This window comes from Entelurus aequoreus, linkage group LG05, assembly GCF_033978785.1.
Source record: "Entelurus aequoreus isolate RoL-2023_Sb linkage group LG05, RoL_Eaeq_v1.1, whole genome shotgun sequence".
Taxonomy (NCBI): Eukaryota; Metazoa; Chordata; class Actinopteri; order Syngnathiformes; family Syngnathidae; genus Entelurus; species Entelurus aequoreus.
Window position 1 is genome coordinate 35,155,404 of NC_084735.1, and position 21,208 is coordinate 35,176,611.

At 39.8% G+C, this 21,208-nt stretch overlaps 1 protein-coding gene across 1 annotated transcript in view; it reads right to left on the reverse strand.

Annotated features, from left to right (window-relative positions):
* LOC133649935 (cell adhesion molecule DSCAML1-like) overlaps window positions 1–7,536 on the reverse strand; it is a 158,375-nt gene extending 150,839 nt beyond the window's left edge. Inside the window, exons 1-2 of the mRNA XM_062046652.1 lie at window positions 7,146–7,536; window positions 827–956 (exon numbers count right to left, since the gene is read on the reverse strand). Coding sequence (XP_061902636.1) covers window positions 827–956; window positions 7,146–7,536 — 521 coding nt within the window. The remainder of the gene's footprint in view (window positions 1–826; window positions 957–7,145) is intronic.
* Between the last annotated feature and the right edge of the window lie 13,672 nt (window positions 7,537–21,208).

Sequence of the window (21,208 nt, forward strand, 5' to 3'; positions counted from 1 at the left end):
TGTCATTCTTGTTCACACCGTAAGTCAAGTTAGTGTTCTGTTTAGTGACCAACCCAGTTAATTTCACTCTGTGACAAGTTTGTCTTTGAGTACGTTATCAAGTTTCTACTTGGCTATTGCTTGCACGAATAATATTGTTGCATTATTTGTTTCTTTATGAATATTATTTTGAAAAACATCTTATATTAACTGTCGTCTCCTATTTGGGTCAATATTGTAATTTTTGGGGAGGAAAATGGAACCAAAATGATTTGATTTGATTTGTGCCGCACACAGAAAAGGCACAAATCAAAGATGCACTTTGGTGCTTAAGGTATCAATTAAATGTGTGTAAAAATTAAATACATTTGTGTATAATGAAAGTAGGATAATTGCTAATAGAATGAAATATTAAAGGTGAAAAATAGTGAGTTACTTGTCTTTGGTTATTTTTTTAGTGCGCATAAGACAAAAGCATGTTTTTCAAACACTATGACATTATTACTGTGCATACCTGGTGGGCTTGTACAGTAGAATTCTATTGATGAAGGCGCATAAATAAAAGCACTCCTATGGTTTAGAATACATGCGCATCCTTATTTCTTGGTGTTTGGTTGTTTTGGTGTTTTGGGTTTCGAATCCACTTTGGATCCTGAGAGGCCGTTGTCTGTGTTGTCGATCCCTGATGAAGTTACAAGGCACTCCTTACTTCTCGCGGGTTTGAGGATGAGGATAAAAAGGTAAAAGGATGCAGAAAAAAAAAACATTAACAGTATCTCGAACTTCAGGAACTTCGCTTACTTCATTGCTTGTCAGAAAATGACGTAAATGTTTAGCGACCACTCACTTTTTCTCCTCAAGCTTGGAAAGAACAAAGAGAGTGAAGTTCTTCAGCAGCATGAAGCCCATGAGCAGTGCGATGGCTCCACCCACTGCTGAGGCAATCATGATGGTCAGCGTGTTGTCCACCTCCCTCACTGCAAACAACACAGGAGTCACTGCACAGACAACATCCTTAACAACATTAATGACATGGTCTGGATTGTGTCACAAGAAGCCTTCGTGGGGCCTGCTACTTTCTATTTATTACAATGTATAAAATGTGTCTCATTATCTTTATAGTGATAATTCTTAGTAATTTTCTAGTGTTTTTCTGACTTCCTGTCTCTGCCCCTAATAGTTGGTAAATTTGTCATCGATCTATGGGGTAATTTTGTTGAGCCCTTCAAATTCTTACTGGCAACAAGTGGCCATGTAAATAAGGTTAATATTAAGAATACGAATAATATTACTGATTGTACTATTGGAATACTTTTTAAGCATCAACTGGCCAACAGTTATTTACCACAATATATGTATTATGCAAATAAGAGTTTTTAAGTGTTGGATTACACCTTATGTACAAAAATAGTTCACATTTTGTGGAAAATTATTCTGAAATCTATTTTTGTGGCAAAGTGAGTAGCCCCTCACACAACATGATAAAGCTGGGGGCTCCCCTACTCACTAAAGGCAGTATTTTTAGCATTCAGTATTTTTAGCGTGGTTTCTCGTGTTTACTCACAACGTAAAAACTGAAAATCCGTTGTGTTTTCTTTATTTTCACAAACTGCAGCACCCCCCCTTAAAAGACCCCTCTAAGGCTGACAATATTGACACTTATTATATAGTTTTTTCATAATTCACTGTGAACATACATACATACCTAAATACATACATACACATATACTATACATACATACATACAATCATGCATGCAATTACACGTCATCAAACATATATTAACTTGTCCTCCCCCACCCCCAGTTCCATTTGTAGTGCACTGATGTTAATTGTCATTTTGGTGTTGTTACGGTGCGTGCACAGTCAGCTGCTCTTTCGTCAGCACGCGCCGCAGGACACGCCCACACACACTCTGCTTCTGCTGCCACGCGCCGGCACAGCTGTAGGCAATCATCAATCGACACACCTGCTGCTGATGACACCACTGCCCATAAAAGCCAGCGTGTCCAGAGAACCAACGCTGGAACGTAGTCGCTGCTTGCAGTAAGCTTTCGTCTCTGGCTCCTCACCTTTGTTTGCTCGCTCCAAGTGACCTTCCGACCTTGTGCTCAGTTGTCCTTGTTGCTTCTCTTGTTTTCCCCAGAATTCCCTCCGTTGCCTTGGAAGTGAGCTGTGCGCCTCGCTTCTCTGGACCCCTCTGGATTCTGACTGCCTCCCTCGATCCTCGACCCCCACTTTGGACTCGGACCTCTTGACGCCCCTCTCAGCCCCACGTACCCCTGCTTGTATCACGGATTCTCCTACCTGCCTTGCCCTACTGGACTGGTCGCCTTCTCACTTAACACGCACTTACAACAACCACTGGTAAATATTCATTGTAACGCTTCACATAGTCCTGCAAACATACACAGTAGCGTACACACGCCACCGCATCATCAAGCTCAAATAAAACTGTTGAGCTTTACTCCTGTTGCTGTGTCGTCTCCTTCCCCGCCGAACATAACATTAGTAACTGGTTGTTCTTTAAACGTTTTGTTATCATATTTGTATTTTTCATACTTGCTGACGTAAGTCTGTTGTTTGTTTGTTGTTGTTGCCATCCCCGCCCACAGAGTCTGCCGTGCCCGCCGTGGGCTGGAAGCTGTTTAATTTAATTTAGTTATTTTTACATCTGAGCAGGTAAAAATAATACGATATTTAATCAAAATAAAGGCACGTTGACTAAGACACTAAAACAATTAACTGACATTTTAGTTAAGGGTAAAAAAGAGACAAACATGTTGACAGAAACGAAAACCAATCATATTTAATTTTGCCTTGTCGATGGGTGGGACAAGTTTGGAAAATCTCCAAAGCTCTTTAACAGCATAGTTAAGAAAGAGAGGTGGCAATTAGTTATGAAGCACAGCCAATCAAATGCTTTTCTTTTTGAGATAAGGAAGTCACTGTAAAAACCAGAATGTAAACGTAAAGCATGTTCCACATCTTAATATGTTGCGATAAAGTGAAGAGGACACGTTTAATTTTTACTGGTATCACATTGATGCCATCAGCAGGCAAGTCATCAATCGTGATATCTACACAACTGTGTTAAATCTATTTCCGCTGCCGCATGAGCGCACACGCTCGCGAGACCTGCAGTATGGGGGCTTCGTCTGTCCACAACTGATTACTACGTGTCAGAAAAACACTTTACTTTATATTCGTGGTTATTGTAATGATGACTATAACGGTGATTACAGCTATGCCAGACGTTTGCCTGACCGCTGTGATCTCCAACACTCACCAACACTCCCATCATCTCCATCTCGCCGCCATGACAATACCTTAATTCTTTTCATTTTCATTTAATTTATTTATTTATTTCAGGCAATGACATAAAAAAGTAAGAGGTTGACAACACATAATATAAATAAATATAGTGGAAAATGTAATGTATAGTATGTATTGCATGATTGTCCAGTTTTGCCTGAAAGGGAGTGGGAAGAAAACATATTTAATCCCACCACCAGTTCTCCATTCAGTGATTATTCACAATACAGATGTTGTATCATAGTGGCATTACCACAGGTAACAATAATTATTACACTGTAACAATAATTTGTATCAACAATGTAGGAATAATGAATATACCCACAATGGTAATAGACAACATAGCAATAATGGTAATAGACAACATAGCAATAATGGTAAGGAAACATTGAGCACATGTTAACACTTTGAGACAGAGTACAGCAGCAGGTCAAATTAAAGACCCGCATCTCTATATTTGAACCAGACGCCATGTTTGTATAATAGTTTAAATCGATTAATAGTTTTGCATTGCTTGTGTTGTAAGTCCAGTTTGTTCCATAGTTTTACTCCGCATACAGACACAAAAACATTTACGAGTGGTTTGAGCTCTCGGCAATAAGAAATATCCAAAGCCTCTCAAGTTATGAGCCTGCACTCGTCTTATAAAAAAACGTAGATTAGGCGGCAATAATTTTTCAAATGCTTTATATAAGATTATTAATGTATTATATTTAACAAGGTCATCAAATTTGAGCAACTTTGATTGCATAAACAGATTATGAGTATTTTCTAAATAACCAACGTTGTGAATGATCCGCACTGCTCTTTTCTGTAATATGATCAGAGGATGAATTGTGTTGTGGTAAGTATTCCCCCATACTTCAACACAGTATGTAAGGTATGGGAGTACCGAGGTGCAGTATAGAGAACTGAGTGCATTTTCATTGAGGTATAGTTTTGCTTTGTTTATAATTGAGAGGCTTTTGGAGATTTTTGTTTTAATGTGTCTGACATGAGGTTTCCATGATAGTTTACTATCAATTATTACTCCCAAAAATGTATTCTCATTTACGATTTCAATTTGGGTACCATCAATACTTATTTTCTGTTCAGACGTTATGTTGCGATTTCCAAACATCACTATCTTAGTTTTATTTATATTCAAAGATAATTTTTTTCTGTCCATTCATTTTTTTACTATGTTTAGTTCTGTGTTTACTATATTTATGAGCTCATTATAGTCATCACTACTGTAGAATATATTTGTGTCGTCTGCAAATAGTATAAATTTCAGTACTTTGGATGTATTAAACATATCATTAATATATACATTAAACAGTTTTGGCCCCAACACGGACCCTTGGGGGACACCACAAGCAATGCCAAGAGTATCAGATAAAAATTTACCGATTTTAACAAACTGTACCCTCCCTGTTAAATAACTTTTTAACCAGTCACCAGCCAGCCCCCTAATTCCATATCTTCCCATTTTATCTAGTATAATTGAATGATTTATGGTATCAAAGGTTTTCTTTAGATCAATAAAAATAACAACTGCATATCTTTTATGCTCCAGTGCATTAGTAATTTCTTCAATGGCTTCAGTTATCGCCATTGAGGTTGTTCGTTTGGACCTAAAACCATACTGACCGTCATTGATTATATGATGCTTCTCAAGAAAAGATTCAAGTCGAGAGTTAAATAGTTTCTCTAAGATTTTTGAGAACTGAGGCAAAAGAGAGATTGGTCTGTAATTGGTGAAAGCGTGTTTGCTGTCACTTTTGAAGAGCGGAGTTACCTTAGCGATTTTCATTTGACTTGGAAAGCAGCCAGTCTGGAATGATAGGTTACATATATAAGTTAAAGGTTTTACAATATTCAGTATAACTTTTTGAACCAATATCAAGTTGATATCATGGCAGTCAGTGGAGCATTTACTTTTACACTTCCGCACAATGTTTGTCACTTCCTGCTCATTTGTAGCTGAGAGGAAGAATGACGAAGAATTCTGTTCAATAGTTGATTTTGTAACTCCATTGTCTGGGATATCAACAGCCAATTTAGGACCAACATTTACAAAAAAACTATTGAACTTATTCACTACATTACTCATATTATAATCTTCACCGTTTTCATCAATAAAGTAATCAGGATATGTGAACTTTGAATATCCTTGTTTGATTAGACTATTCAAAACATCCCAAGTTCCTTTTATATTGTTTTTGTTTTCATATAGTTTTTTTTGATAACATAACCGTTTGCTTGTTGTTATAATATCAATTAATTTATTTTTGTACTTTTTGTATCGTTGTTCGACTTCTTTTGTTTTTATTTTGATGAACAGTTTGTAGAGATTGTTTTTCTTTTTATAGGCATTAATTATCCCTTTTGGGATCCAAGGGCTATTTTTATGTTTTCCTTTTATAAAATATTCTTTCACAGGGCAATGTTTATTATGCAGGGAAATAAAGATGTCTAAAAAATTACAATAAGCACTGTCCACATTTGGTTCTCTGTAAATTGAAGTCCAATACTGAACTGCTAAACTATTGTTTAGGGCACAGATTGTTTCCACAGTTGTTATTTGTTTTGAGATTTTTGCCATAGTGTCTTTGGTTTTCTTGAGATGACAGTCATATAAAGTAAAAACAGGTAAATGGTCAGTGATATCACATATAAATAGGCCACTGGTGACTTGATTTCCCATGTTAGTAAAAATGTTGTCGATGATTGTGGCACTATGTGTTGCTATTCTGCTTGGTTTGGTTATGGTTGGATATAGAGACAAGCTGTACATTGTGTCAATGAAGTCATCAACATGTTTTTGCTTGGTTGAGTTTAACAAATCAATGTTAAAATCACCACAGATAAATATGGTTTTATGGTTCACAGAGGAAAATAGTTTACCCATCCACTCATTGAAAGTTTCTATGCTTGAACCAGGTGCCCGGTATATACAACTCATGAAGATATTTGTCTTTTTGTCATTTAGGATTTCCACTGTTAAACATTCAAATAATCCATCGACTGCTATGGTCATGTTTGTTAAAACTTCAAATGTAACAGATTTATGAATGTACAATGCGACCCCTCCTCCTATTTTATTTATTCTGTTTATGTATCTTAATTCATAGTCATTCAGACTAAAATCAATACCTTTATCATTGTTGAACCATGTTTCAGTAATTGCAATAATGGTAAATGGATGACTAAATTCTTTAAAGTAATCCTTGATAGCCTCAAAGTTAGTGTACATGCTTCGACTATTGAAATGTATTATTGACGACTATCATCTGATTTTACACTGTTTTCATATTGTTCACAGGTAAAATAATTAGTTTTTTACAATTGCAGAGAAAAAATTATTATCAGGGTCTATCTCCATATCAGTCTCTGTTGTGGCATGCTCTTGATACTCACAAATGTCCAGTTCTTTTTGTTGATGTTGTAGGATCTTCTGTAACATGTCCATATCAATACTTGGTGTGGTCTGTGTTCTTGGTGTGGGTAGCATTGAGATGATGTAAAGATCATAAAGCTACATTGATACCAAGTACTGCATCAATGTCAATACTTATCAAGATCTTCTATGTTACTTATCACCAAGACTTTTGCTTCCTCCGGCGTCCCATTTAATTTGATGAAGATCTTACAGTTCGTTACCCAGGTTTGTTGAATCTTGCTTTGCTTTTTAAGTTGTCGTGCGATCCTTGCGATGTCAGCATTTTTCTTGGTCAAATGTTCATTTATGAAAACATCTGTACCTTTGAGTTTGCATCCTTGCCTTAATAGTGCGATTTTCTTTTTCCTGTTTGCGAATCTCATGATGACAGCTGGTGGTCTCTGGTTCCTCATGGGCAGTGGGTGACAAGCCTCGATGTGCTCCAGGACCATCTCTATTCCCCTGCTCTGGAGATACGAAGCCACCTGCTGCTCCACCGACTGTGTTTCCTGCACGCTGGGCTTCCCGCTGTCCGCGGCCACTGCACGTGCGTAGGAGCGCGGCTTGATCTTGAGCCCGGTGATGACCACATCATTCATGCGGGAGTATTGGTCCAGCTCATCCACTCGCCGCTCCAGGTCCACATTGCGCCGGTCTTTTTCCAAGTTCTGGAGGCGTAGTTGTTTTACTTCCTCCAGCAGGCCCAATAGCTGCTCCTGCTGTGTTCTTACCGCAGTCATATCGCCGCATAGGAAGTGGAGTGTGAGCCTCATCTCTTCGAACTCCTCCGATGTCAGGCTTTTCCTCGATGCAGGCATTACAATGGTCTATCTGCCGACGCATCCAGCAACAGAAGAAAAAATCCCACCTCCGTATCGCAGGCTGCTAATGCTAGCCGGCTTCGGTGTGCTAGCCCGCAGTACCGATTGACACAAGCTGCAAAGTGTCACAGCACAGTGACACAGCGAAGCCAAAAAAGTACAAAAAAGTACAAAAAGATGTGCTGGCTTTGCACAAGGCGATCGCCAAACTCGACAGCCCCACGTCGAAAACAGCCAGCCAGACGCGTGCGAACTCCAAAACCTTCAGCTACTAAAGACGTTCCAGACCTTACAGCCCAGGCAGATGGCAGTCATCTCATTGCCATGGTGTCCGATCTTCACCCTACCATGACTATGACCATGACTCTCCCTACAACTCAGGTAGAAACAGGTCAAGCACTACACCCTCAGATAGACACAGACAGTATGACAGAGGACAGCATGTGACATTTAATGACGACCATAACCAACAGGGAAACAAATGTTTTGCAAGCACTGAGGGCCAAGTGCCTGCTTCTGTTCATGAGGCCCACCCCAAACCAGTACAATTCACATGTAAGGTACTTGCCATTATTGAAAATGTCGCCACTAAAGTGTTTATATATTCTGGTTCAGACATTTCACTCATTAGCAAAGCTTTTATGATGTCCATTTCCTCTTTGAAGACCAAAAATTGGTGGTAGCGGGGGGTGTATTTTGTAGCGTCCCGGAAGAGTTAGTGCTGCAAAGGGTCCTGGGTATTTGTTCTGTTGTGTTTATGTTGTGTTACGGTGCGGTGCGGATGTTCTCCCGAAATGTGTTTGTCATTCTTGTTTGGTGTGGATTCACAGTGTGGCGTGTATTTCTAACAGTGCTAAAGTTGTTTATACCCTGTTGTTTTTGGTGCGTAAAAAGGACAGCACTTACAGATTTTGCATCGATTGCAGGAAGCTCAATGGCGCCACGATAAAAGATGCTAACCCAATGCCACACATACTGTACATGCCAACACTTTCGATTTTCCCCGGAGAGTCACGAATTTAGGTACCCCTCCCAAAATCTCCCGGGGCCAACATTCTCAAAAATGTCTCCAGATTTCCACCCGACAACAATAATGCTTCACCATCCTTCACTGAGCGGCGTTTCCGGCCGGACAATTTTAACGGTTACAAGCACGGCAATCAGAGCAGAAGGATGTCCCAGACATGATAAGTAAGAAAAGGAAATAAGCATACAAATTCCAAAACGATTGGAAAAAATAATTTAAATTCATCGAGGACAGCTCAAAGGGAAAGGGGTATGCTGCCTGCAAGTTTTGCAGATCCGACTTTGAACACGGTGGAAGAACGGATATAAACACATCAACGGTCAGAGAAGCAAGAGGCTGCGAAAACTCAGCACCAGTCAAAACCCAGTATTTTGGGCCATCTTTCGAAATAGAGACGCAAGGGTGTTATTTATGCCGATACAGAGCTGGCTATGCTGTTAGACACAAGCAACATTACGTCCTAATTAACTGATGTTTTCAACAAATCCATGAAGGATATGTTCCCGGATTCAGAGATTGCTCACCAGTACACAAATGGCAGAACAAAGGCTACTCAAATAGTGAAAGGTGAGTGTACATAAAATAATATTGTTTTCTAAGCCTAACCAGGGTTACACTCTCTCTGCTTAAATTTATGCTAGCCCCTTTGCATAACTATAGTTTACACCACTTCTATCTCATGCACTTCAATAGATCTTGTGACAGCTTCATTTAAGCTTTGAAACAGGGACAGAACTATGCTAACGATAGGGTTACCTAATTGAGGGTAGGTTAACTGCTTGGGGGGTTATCGCTCACTGGACGATTGTCTGACATTCTGGCCTAGGTCAGGGTCATTGGTTTCTGTATCATGGTCTAGTGTTTCCAATTTTTCTACATTGTTCACACATTCCTGTAGGGTGTTCCCCAATTAAAAACAATTTATCATTTAAATAACCATGCCCAATCCAAATTCTGCTCATTATTACTTGGTGTTTCCGTTCAACCCATTCTCCATCTTGGAACCCAGACCTGGTTCTGAACAGAAAATAACTGCCTTCCTTTTCCATCATTTTCTCAAATTATTTGCCACTGCTGACTAGCCCTTTGTCCAATTATACTTTTGCCTTCCCTCTTAGATAACTTAATTTTTACATCAACCTCATCTTTCCTGGTTGCTTTTTTTTGCGGGCCTATCTGCTCTTTCGTTTCCCAATATTCGCACATAAGCCGGTACCCATACAAATACTAATTGTTTTCCTTCTCTCATCATTCTGTAGTAAATAAACATAATTTTCTACAATAATCTCTGATGACAATTAACACTTCCTGACTCAGTAGTCATAAGAACTGAAACAGAATCACTACATATTATCTTATTGTATCCACTTTCTTCAGCCCATTCTAGTGCCATTACTATCACAAACATTTTAGCTCCATACACCCTAATATAATCTGACGTTTTCTTGCAACACTCAAATTGGAGATCCGGTACCAAAATCGCTGACGTGGTATTTTTCTGTAAAAATCTGAGTCCAGTGATTATATTTGGTCTCAACCAGGTTATAAAAGTCACCAACCATATATGCATTTCTCTTTCTTTGTTTAACTGACAATAATATAAGGTCCACTATTCGTTTTCCCAATAGCCATGAAGGATGAGTTGGCCACACTACAGACTCCTCCAACTCTTTTGCCAACACACCCATACTCTGAGCTATCTGATTTCCTTTCAGCCAAAACAGTTTATTTCAACAATTTTCCTTTCCCAACATGTTTGGGTCACAACTTTTCCTGGGTGAGACTCTCCATGTCCTCTCAGATACATCCAATAATGAGCTAAAAGTTGGTCTCTTCTCACTTGTAAAGGCATTTCTCCTGCTTCTACTTGTAAAGCACATACACCAGTGATGTTCTTCTCACTGTTCCCAAACACATTGAATCACATCAAGTTTTGAGAGGCTCGATTTAGCAGCAGATCTGTAGACTATACATCTTTGGTCAAAATGCACGCTTAAAAAACGAAATGTTTCCACAGTTTCAGGACTAGTACTATATAGCTTTAAATCCAAGCTTTTTGAGGCACCAAATGCTCAGATATTTCATCATGCTATATGTTACTTCATCAATTCCAGAGGCAGTTTGTTTTGTCTTGTTCAGTGAATATTTCAATTCCTCTAGCGTAAAAGGAGCATTCTCGGGTCCTTCAAAATCAGATTTTATGCAAAATGCTTCATTATTTTCCAATTCAATTTTCCGTTGACCTTGTTTTTTTTGCTCATTAAAATTCTTAGAACTGTGAACTTTAACAAAAGTCTCTGCCAATAGTTCAGCCTTCTCTTTATCATTCACTTCAGTCACTCTTCCATCACTGAGAACAGGAAGGGCCCGATTTCTCCTATCCCCTCCCATCTTTTTAACCACACCCCATACTTGTGTATAATATTAATTTTGCTCCCCATAGAATCACAATATCCTTTCCAATATTCCCTTTTAGCAAGTCTTATCTTTCTTCGGTCCACAGCCTGAGCTTGCTTATACTGAATCAGATGCTGAAAATGATGTGTCCTTTTAAACTATTTAAAAGCCTTGGTCCTACTTTAATAGATACCTTGCAGGCCTCATTCCACCTTTACTTCCCTTACTCTTTGGGATAGCTTCTGCAGCAGCTAGCATAATACCCTGCTTTAGTTTACAATCAAGATCTACTATTTTGACTTCATTGTCAACATCAATTTCTTTAAATTACTTTTGACTAACTTCTGCAAACTTTCCTCAGTTTGCTTTTCCAAATACTCATCTTCCTCTCCCACTTTCCCCAATTTCAGGCACAATGATATGTAACTTACACCAAACTGGATAATGGCCACTTCCAACGGTCCTCTCTTTTTCCACTGACCAATCACAGCTTGCTGCAATACTACTTGACACCAAAGTAAGATCAAGCAATGACTCTTTACCTGAATTACATTAATCCTTGAAGGACTACCATCATTTAAACAAACAAGACACTTCTCATTAATCAACCCCTCAATCGTAATTTAATTGGTATCTATTCGATCACTCCCCCATACCCCACTATGACTATTAAAGTCCCCACACCATAATACAGCTCCACCTTTCCCCTCTATTTCCTCCAGTTTGTTTATCTCCAACTTTTTACAAGGATTATAGTAATTCATGATGACAAACGCTCTACCTATCCATATTTTAGTCACAATATAGTCCTGCTCCTTCCCCAAACCCACAACACAGTACAACGTATCTTGTTTTATAAATGTCACACATCCTCCACCAGTTACCTACACCCTATCACATTTAACAGATACATATCCATTAATAACAAAGTAAAGAGACAACTTCAACCATGATTCCTGAATACATATAATGTCAGGTTTTTTCAACTCTACTATAAATAAACTGTTTGAATTCTTGACTATTTGCAATCGAATCCTAGCATAACAATGAAGAATGAGCATGAGTACTATTATTATTTAGTAGCTTGCAACACATCATTGATCTCCTACCATCTTAAGCCTATCATATCCAAGTGGTGCTCTGCTGCCCTTACCCCAACCTGGATTCTTTCAGTTTTGGACTTCTCAACACATACTTCTCTCCAAACTTTCTTTTTTCACCTTAACAGGGTAATCAATTTTCTGCCTTTCCATTGTTTTAACTGCCTCCACATATGACACTTTAGTCTTCACTTTTATTTGCTGCACCTCCAATTCTCTTTTCATTGCTTCACATTTCCAATAGGCGGCACTGTGGTCCCCTCCACAATTACAACACTTTGGTTTGATTCCCTCGCCACACTTGCCATACTTATGCTGCCCACTACAGCGCACACATCTTACCTGACCTTTTCAAAACTTTGCAATGTGCCCAAACTCCTGGCATCGATAGAATCTCATAGGTTTAGGAATAAACTCACTCACATCATATTTGACAAGACCAAAAAACATCTCTCGGGGAATTTCCTTTGCCTCGAACTCAACCATAACGGTTTCTGTTTCGAATTTCTCAGCTCCTCTCATCATTCTATGAACAGTTTTAACAGTAGTATTTCTCCTTCCAATCTGTTCCACAAGTTCCTCCATTTTGACCTTCACAGGGATCCCAGTTACAATGTTTCTGTTAACATTTTGCTTTTTCGCAACAACTTTCATCACTTTGTCCACCTTAACTTTTTCCACATTTGTCAACACTTTAGCCTTTTCCACCTGCTGCAAATAATGAAAACCAATAGGCAAATGTCCATCAGTCAGAACTTTCACAAATATAACCTCCCCAATTTAATCCTTTATAATCCTAGTCAATCTCAGGGGATCTACCTTTTTCACCCCTAATTCTCCCTGAAAACGAACAATTACCATTAACTTCTCTCCATCATCCTCACTAGTTGTATCATTGCAACTGCTACCACCACTATCTTCCTTCTTTCGCTTACTCGTTTTCTTTTCCCTCCACACATACCCACCCTTCCTATTTATCTTCACTAACGTCCATTACATTCCCTCCACCTTCAACGTCAGTCTCATGGTGCATTTGCAAACAGCTAAAATTATGTATAAAGCAAACTATAACCTGCTACCCAAGAATGTACAACAATTCTTCTCAACAAAAGAGGAGAAATATAACCTTAGAGGAAAATCTAATTTAAAACATTTGTATGCTCGTACAACACTTCAAGTGTTGTAAATTAATATATTAGTATGTGGAATTAAATTGTGGAACGGATTAACCAGAGAAATCAAACAAAGCACCAATATGATTCAGTTTCAAAGACTGTTCAAACTACAAGTGTTCACAAAGTACACAGAACAATAATTATGATGAACATCTTGAACCATTTTCTTCCCCCTTTTTTTGTTTTTTTTGTTATTGAGATGAAGATTATATATGTATTTAATATTTGTTGGCTTATTATGGTATATTGTTTATTTATTATTTATTTCTTCACTGTAATATTACAGAGAACAAGGAAATTGGATAAAATTGCTATGGTATGAAAAGGGGTAGGATTAAATACACTCTGCTTCTTCCTACTCCTTTTTGGACGTGCTGTAATGAAACAACTGGAATTGTGTGATGCATTACGTTGTATCGTATGCATGTTCGAAATAAACTGAAACTGAACTGAACTGAAAAATATATTCAATTGAATAGACTGCAAAGACAAGATACTTAACGTTCGAACTGGTAAACTTTGTTATTTTTTGCAAATATTAGCTCATTTGGAATTTGATGCCTGCAACATGTTTCAAAAAAGCTGGCACAAGTGGCAAAAAAGACTGAGAAAATTGAGGAATGCTCATCAAACCTTTATTTGGAACATCCCACAGGTGGACAGGATAATTGGGTACAGGTGAGTGCCATGATTGGGTATATAAGAAGCTTCCATGAAATGTGAGCAAATTGTCGAACAGTTTAAGGATATTTCTCAACGAGCTGTTGCAAGGAATTTAAGGATTTCACTATCTACGGTCCGTAATACAATCAAAAGGTTCAGAGAATCTGGAGAAATCCCTGCACGTAAGCGGCAAGGCCAAAAACCAACATTGAATGACCAATGACATCTGTGTGTAAAAAATGTCACCACATGGGCTCAGGAACACTTTAGAAAACCACTGTCAGTAACTACAGTTTGTCGCTACATCTGTAAGTGCAAGTTAAAGGCCTACTGAAACCCACTACTACCGACCACGCAGTCTGATAGTTTATACATTAACATTGCAACACATGCCAATATGGCCGGGTTAGATTAGTAAAGTGCAATTTAAAATTTCCCGCGAAATATTCTGCTGAAAACGTCTCGGTATGATGTTGTTTGCGCGTGACGTCACGGATTGTGCGGACATATTGGGACACCATTGTGGTCAGCTATTAAGTCGTCTGTTTTCATCGCAAAATTCCACAGCATTCTGGACATCTGTGTTGGTGAATCTTTTGCAATTTGTTTAATGAACAATGAAGACAGCAAAGAAGAAAGCTGTAGGTGGGATCGGTGTATTAGCGGCTGGCTGCAGCAACACAACCAGGAGGACTTTGAGTTGGATAGCAGACGCGCTACCGTGAGTACGCAGCTTTGGCTTCCAAACATTTGATCGCTTGCCCGTACGTGCGTGCCGCTATGTGCATGCCACGTACGTAACTTTGGGGAAATATATGTGCTATATGAACTTTACGGAGGTGAACGGTACTTTGGGCTGTGGGATTGAGTGTGTTGTGCGGGTGTTTGATTTGTATTGGCGGGTTATATGGACGGGAGGGGGGAGGTGTTTGTTATGCGGGATTAATTTGTGGCATATTAAATATAAGCCTGGTTGTGTTGTGGCTAATAGAGTATATATCAATCAATCAATCAATCAATGTTTATTTATATAGCCCTAAATCACAAGTGTCTCAAAGGGCTGTACAAGGCACAACGACATCCTCGGTACAGAGCCCACATACGGGCAAGGAAAAACTCACCCCAGTGGGACGTCGGTGAATGACTATGAGAAACCTTGGAGAGGACCGCATATGTGGGTAACCCCCCCCCCCCCCTCTAGGGGAGACCGAAAGCAATGGATGTCGAGTGGGTCTGACATAACATTGTGAAAGTCCAGTCCACAGTGGATCCAACACATCAGCGAGAGTCCAGTCCACAGCGGGGCCAACAGGAAACCATCCCGAGCGGAGACGGGTCAGCAGCGCAGAGATGTCCCCAACCGATGCACAGGCTAGTGGTCCACCCGGGGTCCCGACTCTGGACAGCCAGCACTTCATCCATGGCCACCGGACCTATGCAACTCCCCCTCGCAAGGGACAGGGGAGAAGAGGAGAGAAGAAAAGAAACGGCAGATCAACTGGTCTAAAAAAAGGGGGGTCTATTTAAAGGCGAGATTATACAAATGAGTTTTAAGATGGGACTTAAATTCTTCTACTGAGGTAGCATCTCTAACTGTTACCGGGAGGGCATTCCAGAGTACTGGAGCCCGAATAGAAAACGCTCTATAGCCCGCGGACTTTTTTTGGCTCTGGGAATCACTAATAAGCCGGAGTTCTTTGAACGCAGATTTCTTGTCGGGACATATCGTACAATACAATCGGCGAGATAGGCTGGAGCTAAACCGTGTAGTATTTTATACGTGAGTAGTAAAACCTTAAAGTCGCATCGTAAGTGCACAGGAAGCCAGTGCAGGTGAGCCAGTATAGGTGTAATATGATCAAACGTTCTTGTTTTTGTCAAAAGCCTTGCAGCCGCATTTTGTACCAACTGTAATCTTTTAATGCTAGACATAGGGAGGCCCGAAAATAATACGTTACAGTAATCGAGACGAGACGTAACGAACGCATGAATAATGATCTCAGCGTCGCTAGTGGACAAGATGGAACAAATTTTAGCGATATTACGGAGATGAAAGAAGGCCGTTTTAGTAACACTCTTAATGTATGACTCAAACGAAAGAGTTGGGTCGAAGATAATACCCAGATTCTTTACCGAGTCTCCTTGTGTAATTGTTTGGTTGTCAAATGTTAAGGTGGTATTATTAAATAGATGTTGGTGTCTAGCAGGGCCGATAATCAGCATTTCCGTTTTCTTAGCGTTGAGTTGCAAAAAGTTAGCGGACATCCATTGTTTAATTTCATTAAGACACGCCTCCAGCTGACTACAATCCGGCGTGTTGGTCAGCTTTAGGGGCATGTAGAGTTGAGTGTCATCAGCATAACAGTGAAAGCTAACACCGTACTTGCGTATGATGTCACCCAGCGGCAGCATGTAAATACTAAAGAGTGCAGGGCCAAGAACCGAACCCTGGGGAACTCCGCACGTTACCTTGACATAGTCCGAGGTCACATTGTTATGGGAGACGCACTGCATCCTGTCAGTAAGATAAGAGTTAAACCAAGACAAGGCTAAGTCTGACATACCAATACGTGTTTTGATACGCTCTAATAAAATATTATGATCAACAGTATCGAAAGCGGCGCTAAGATGAAGAAGCAGCAACATAGATGACGCATCAGAATCCATCGTTAGCAATAGATCATTAGTCATTTTTGCGAGGGCTGTCTCCGTAGAGTGATTTGCCCTGAAACCGGATTGAAAAGGTTCACAGAGATTGTTAGTCACTAAGTGTTCATTTAGCTGCTGTGCAACAATTTTTTCGAGAATTTTGGAAATAAACGGAAGGTGGGAGACCGGTCGGTAGTTTACCATGAGGTCAGGATCGAGGTTAGGTCTTTTGAGCAGAGGATGAATAACCGCTTTTTTGAATGCTAGGGTAACAGTGCCGGAGGAAAGTGATAAGTTTATAATATTTAACACTGATGGGCCTAATAATACAAACAGTTCCTTGATAAGTTTCCCAGGAAGTGGGTCAAGTAAACATGTTGTTTGTTTTATCCCACTTACACGCTGTAATAATTCCTCTAATGTTATTTCATCAAAAATAGAGAGACTATTTTGGAGGGCAGTGTCCGTCGTATATACAGTCGTATTTGTGTTAATAGAACCCAGTTGTAGCTGGGATGCATTGTCTTTAATCTCCTTTCTAATGAGTTCAATTTTCTTATTAAAGAAATTCATAAAATCATCTGCCGAGTGGGTGGAGCTACTGGGAGGAGTCCCTTGTTGGGTTAGCGATGCTACTGTACTAAACAGAAATTTAGGATCGTTTTTGTTGAGGCGGATGAGATTTGAGTAGTATTTAGCTTTAGCTAAGGTAAGCATGCGTTTATAAGTTATTAAACTATCACTCCATGCTTGATGGAAAACCTCAAGTTTAGTCGCGCGCCATTTGCGTTCCAGTTTTCTACATGATAATTTATGAGCTCTAATTTCTTCTGTAAACCATGGGCTGCGCCTTTTAGGGGCCCTTTTTTGCTTTAGCGGTGCTATACTATCAATAATTTCGCGCAAGGCATCGTCAAAGTTGTTAGTGAGGTTATCAATAGAGCCGACATAATTTGGGAATGGTGCCATTACCGAAGGCAGTAGGTCAGCAAGAGTCATCGTTGTGGCAGCATTAATGTTGCGGCCGCTATAGCAGTTATTATTATTATTAGCTTGTTGACAATGAGTCAACACTTCAAATTCTATAAGGTAATGATCGGACATTACTTTAGTATATGGAAGTATCATAACTTTGGAGGTGGTGACACCCCTGACAAGCACTAGATCTATTGTATTACCGTTGCGATGCGTGGGTTCATGTATTATTTGTGTAAGACCACAGCTATCAATTATGGTTTGGAGCGCCACGCACTGAGGGTCCGATGGGGTATTCATATGGATATTAAAGGCCTACTGAAACCCACTACTACCGACCACGCAGTCTGATAGTTTATATATCAATGATGAAATCTTAACATTATAACACATGCCAATACGGCCGGGTTAACTTATAAAGTGACATTCTAAATTTGCCGCTAAACTTCCGGTTCGAAACGCCTCTGCGGATGACGTATGCGCGTGACGTAGCCCGGGGAACACGGGTATGCCTTCCACATTGAAGCCAATATGAAAAAGCTCTGTTTTCATTTCATAATTCCACAGTATTCTGGACATCTGTGTTCGTGAATCTGTTGCAATCATGTTCATTGCATTATGGAGAAGGAAGCTGAGCAAGCAAAGAAGAAAGTTGTCGGTGCGAAATGGACGTATTTTTCGAACGTAGTCAGCAACAACAGTACACAGCCGGCGCTTCTTTGTTTACATTCCCGAAAGATGCAGTCAAGATGGAAGAACTCGGATAACAGAGACACTAACCAGGAGGACTTTTGACTTGGATACACAGACGCCTGTAGAGAACTGGGACAACACAGACTCTTACCAGGATTACTTTGATTTGGATGACAAAGACGCAGACGTGCTACTGTGAGTATGCAGCTTTGGCTTCTAAACATTTGATCGCTTGACCGTATGTGCGCAACTTTTTTTTGCGTATGTACGTAACTTTTTTTTAAAATATATAAGCTTTATGAACCTTGGGTTAGGTGAACGGTCTTTTGGGCTGAGTGATTGTGTGTGTTGATCAGGTGTTTGAATTGTATTGGCGTGTTCTATGGAGCTAGGAGCTAGCATAGGAGCTAGGAGTTAGCATAACAAAGACTTAGGTGTTTTTATGCAGGATTAATTTGTGTCATATTAAATATAAGCCTGGTTGTGTTGTGGCTAATAGAGTAAATATGTGTCTTGTGTTTATTTACTGTTTTAGTCATTCCCAGCTGAATATCAGGTACCGTGAGTATGCAGCCTTGGCTGCTAAACATTTGAGAGCTTGACCGTACATGCGCGTCACGTACGTAACTTTTTAAAAATATATAAGCTTTATGAACCTTGGGTTAGGTGAACGGTCTTTTGGGCTGAGTGATTGTGTGTGTTGATCAGGTGTTTGAATTGTATTGGCGTGTTCTATGGAGCTAGGAGCTAGCATAGGAGCTAGGAGCTAGCATAACAAACACGCAGGTGTTTTTATGCAGGATTAATTTGTGGCATATTAAATATAAGCCTGGTTGTGTTGTGGCTAATAGAGTATATATATGTCTTGTGTTTATTTACTGTTGTAGTCATTCCCAGCTGAATATCAGGTACCGTGAGTATGCAGCCTTGGCTGCTAAACATTTGATAGCTTGACCGTGTGTGCGCGTCACGTACGTAACTTTTTAAAAATATATAAGCTTTATGAACCTTGGGTTAGGTGAACGGTCTTTTGGGCTGAGTGATTGTGTGTGTTGATCAGGTGTTTGAATTGTATTGGCGTGTTCTATGGAGCTAGGAGCTAGCATAGGAGCTAGGAGCTAGCATAACAAACACGCAGGTGTTTTTATGCAGGATTAATTTGTGGCATATTAAATATAAACCTGGTTGTGTTGTGGCTAATAGAGTATATATATGTCTTGTGTTTATTTACTGTTGTAGTCATTCCCAGCTGAATATCAGGTACCGTGAGTATGCAGCCTTGGCTGCTAAACATTTGATAGCTTGACCGTGTGTGCGCGTCACGTACGTAACTTTTTAAAAATATATAAGCTTTATGAACCTTGGGTTAGGTGAACGGTCTTTTGGGCTGAGTGATTGTGTGTGTTGATCAGGTGTTTGAATTGTATTGGCGTGTTCTATGGAGCTAGGAGCTAGCAGAGGAGCTAGGAGCTAGCATAACAAACACGCAGGTGTTTTTATGCAGGATTAATTTGTGGCATATTAAATATAAGCCTGGTTGTGTTGTGGCTAATAGAGTATATATATGTCTTGTGTTTATTTACTGTTGTAGTCATTCCCAGCTGAATATCAGGTCACCCCCGGCTCTCACAGCATCTTCCCTATCTGAATAGCTTCAACTCCCCACTAGTCCTTCACTTGCACTTTACTCATCCACAAATCTTTCATCCTCGCTCAAATTAATGGGGAAATTGTCGCTTTCTCGGTCCGAATCTCTCTCACTTCATGCGGCCATCATTGTAAACGATAGGGAACTTTGCGTATATGTTCAACTGACTACGTCACGCTACTTCCGGTAGGGGCAAGCCTTTTTTTTATCAGATACCAAAAGTTGCAATCTTTATCGTCGTTGTTCTATACTAAATCCTTTCAGCAAAAATATGGCAATATCGCGAAATGATCAAGTATGACACATAGAATAGATCTGCTATCCCCGTTTAAATAAAAAAAAATCATTTCAGTAGGCCTTTAAAGTCCCCCATTATGATTATATTGTCGGCGTGCGTCACTAGATCAGCAACGAACTCTGAGAATTCACTGATAAAGTCCGAATAGGGCCCAGGGGGGCGGTAGATAACAGCCAGGTCGAGAGGTAGCGGTGTGACAGACCTCATAGTAAGCACCTCAAACGATTTATATTTATTATTTAGGTTAGGGGTAAGGTTGAAATTGAAAGAGGACGGGCAACATGCGCATTCGTATAGTTAGGAGGAGATGCCTCATTGAGCGCAAAAAATTTGTCTGGTTTGAGCCAGGTTTCGCTAAGACCAATGACGTTAAGATTGTTGTCTCTAATGACCTCATTAACTAATAACGCCTTGGGAGACAATGATCTTATGTTTAAAAAGCCCATATTATAGGTATTGGGCTGTTTTGACGAGTTTTTGTTAAGATTATCCGTAGTGGCAATATTAACAATGTTGCGTTTATTATGCATAGTGCACTTTAAATAGTTTCGACCATATCTAGTAATTGATATGACGGGAATTTTCCGATTGTTTGCTTGGTGCTGCAATAGACTGGACATATCATAATTTGCCACCTCAGTAGAATGCATGTCCACCTCTGACACAGACACAACAGAAAAAACATTATTTAAATTGTGTATTATTCTAAGAGAATTGCTATGCGTACATGGATTATCCAGCCTGGCGCTGGCTAGTTCTAGCTTAACTGACTCCTCACCCGGACTAACAGACATTGTAATTGCCTGTGACTGGGCTTGCTCTAGTGTAGTCAGTCAAGTGAGACTTAAATAGTAGTCTATGTTTCTAGACAGGATGATGGCGCCTTCCTGGTTAGGGTGAAGGCCGTCTCTCATCAGCAAGCCTGGTTTGCCCCAGAAAGAAGGCCAGTTATCAATAAACGTTAGTCCCTGTTGCCTACAGAAGATAGGCAGCCACTTGTTAAGCGAGACTAATCTGCTATATCTCTCATCATTGCCTCTCGCA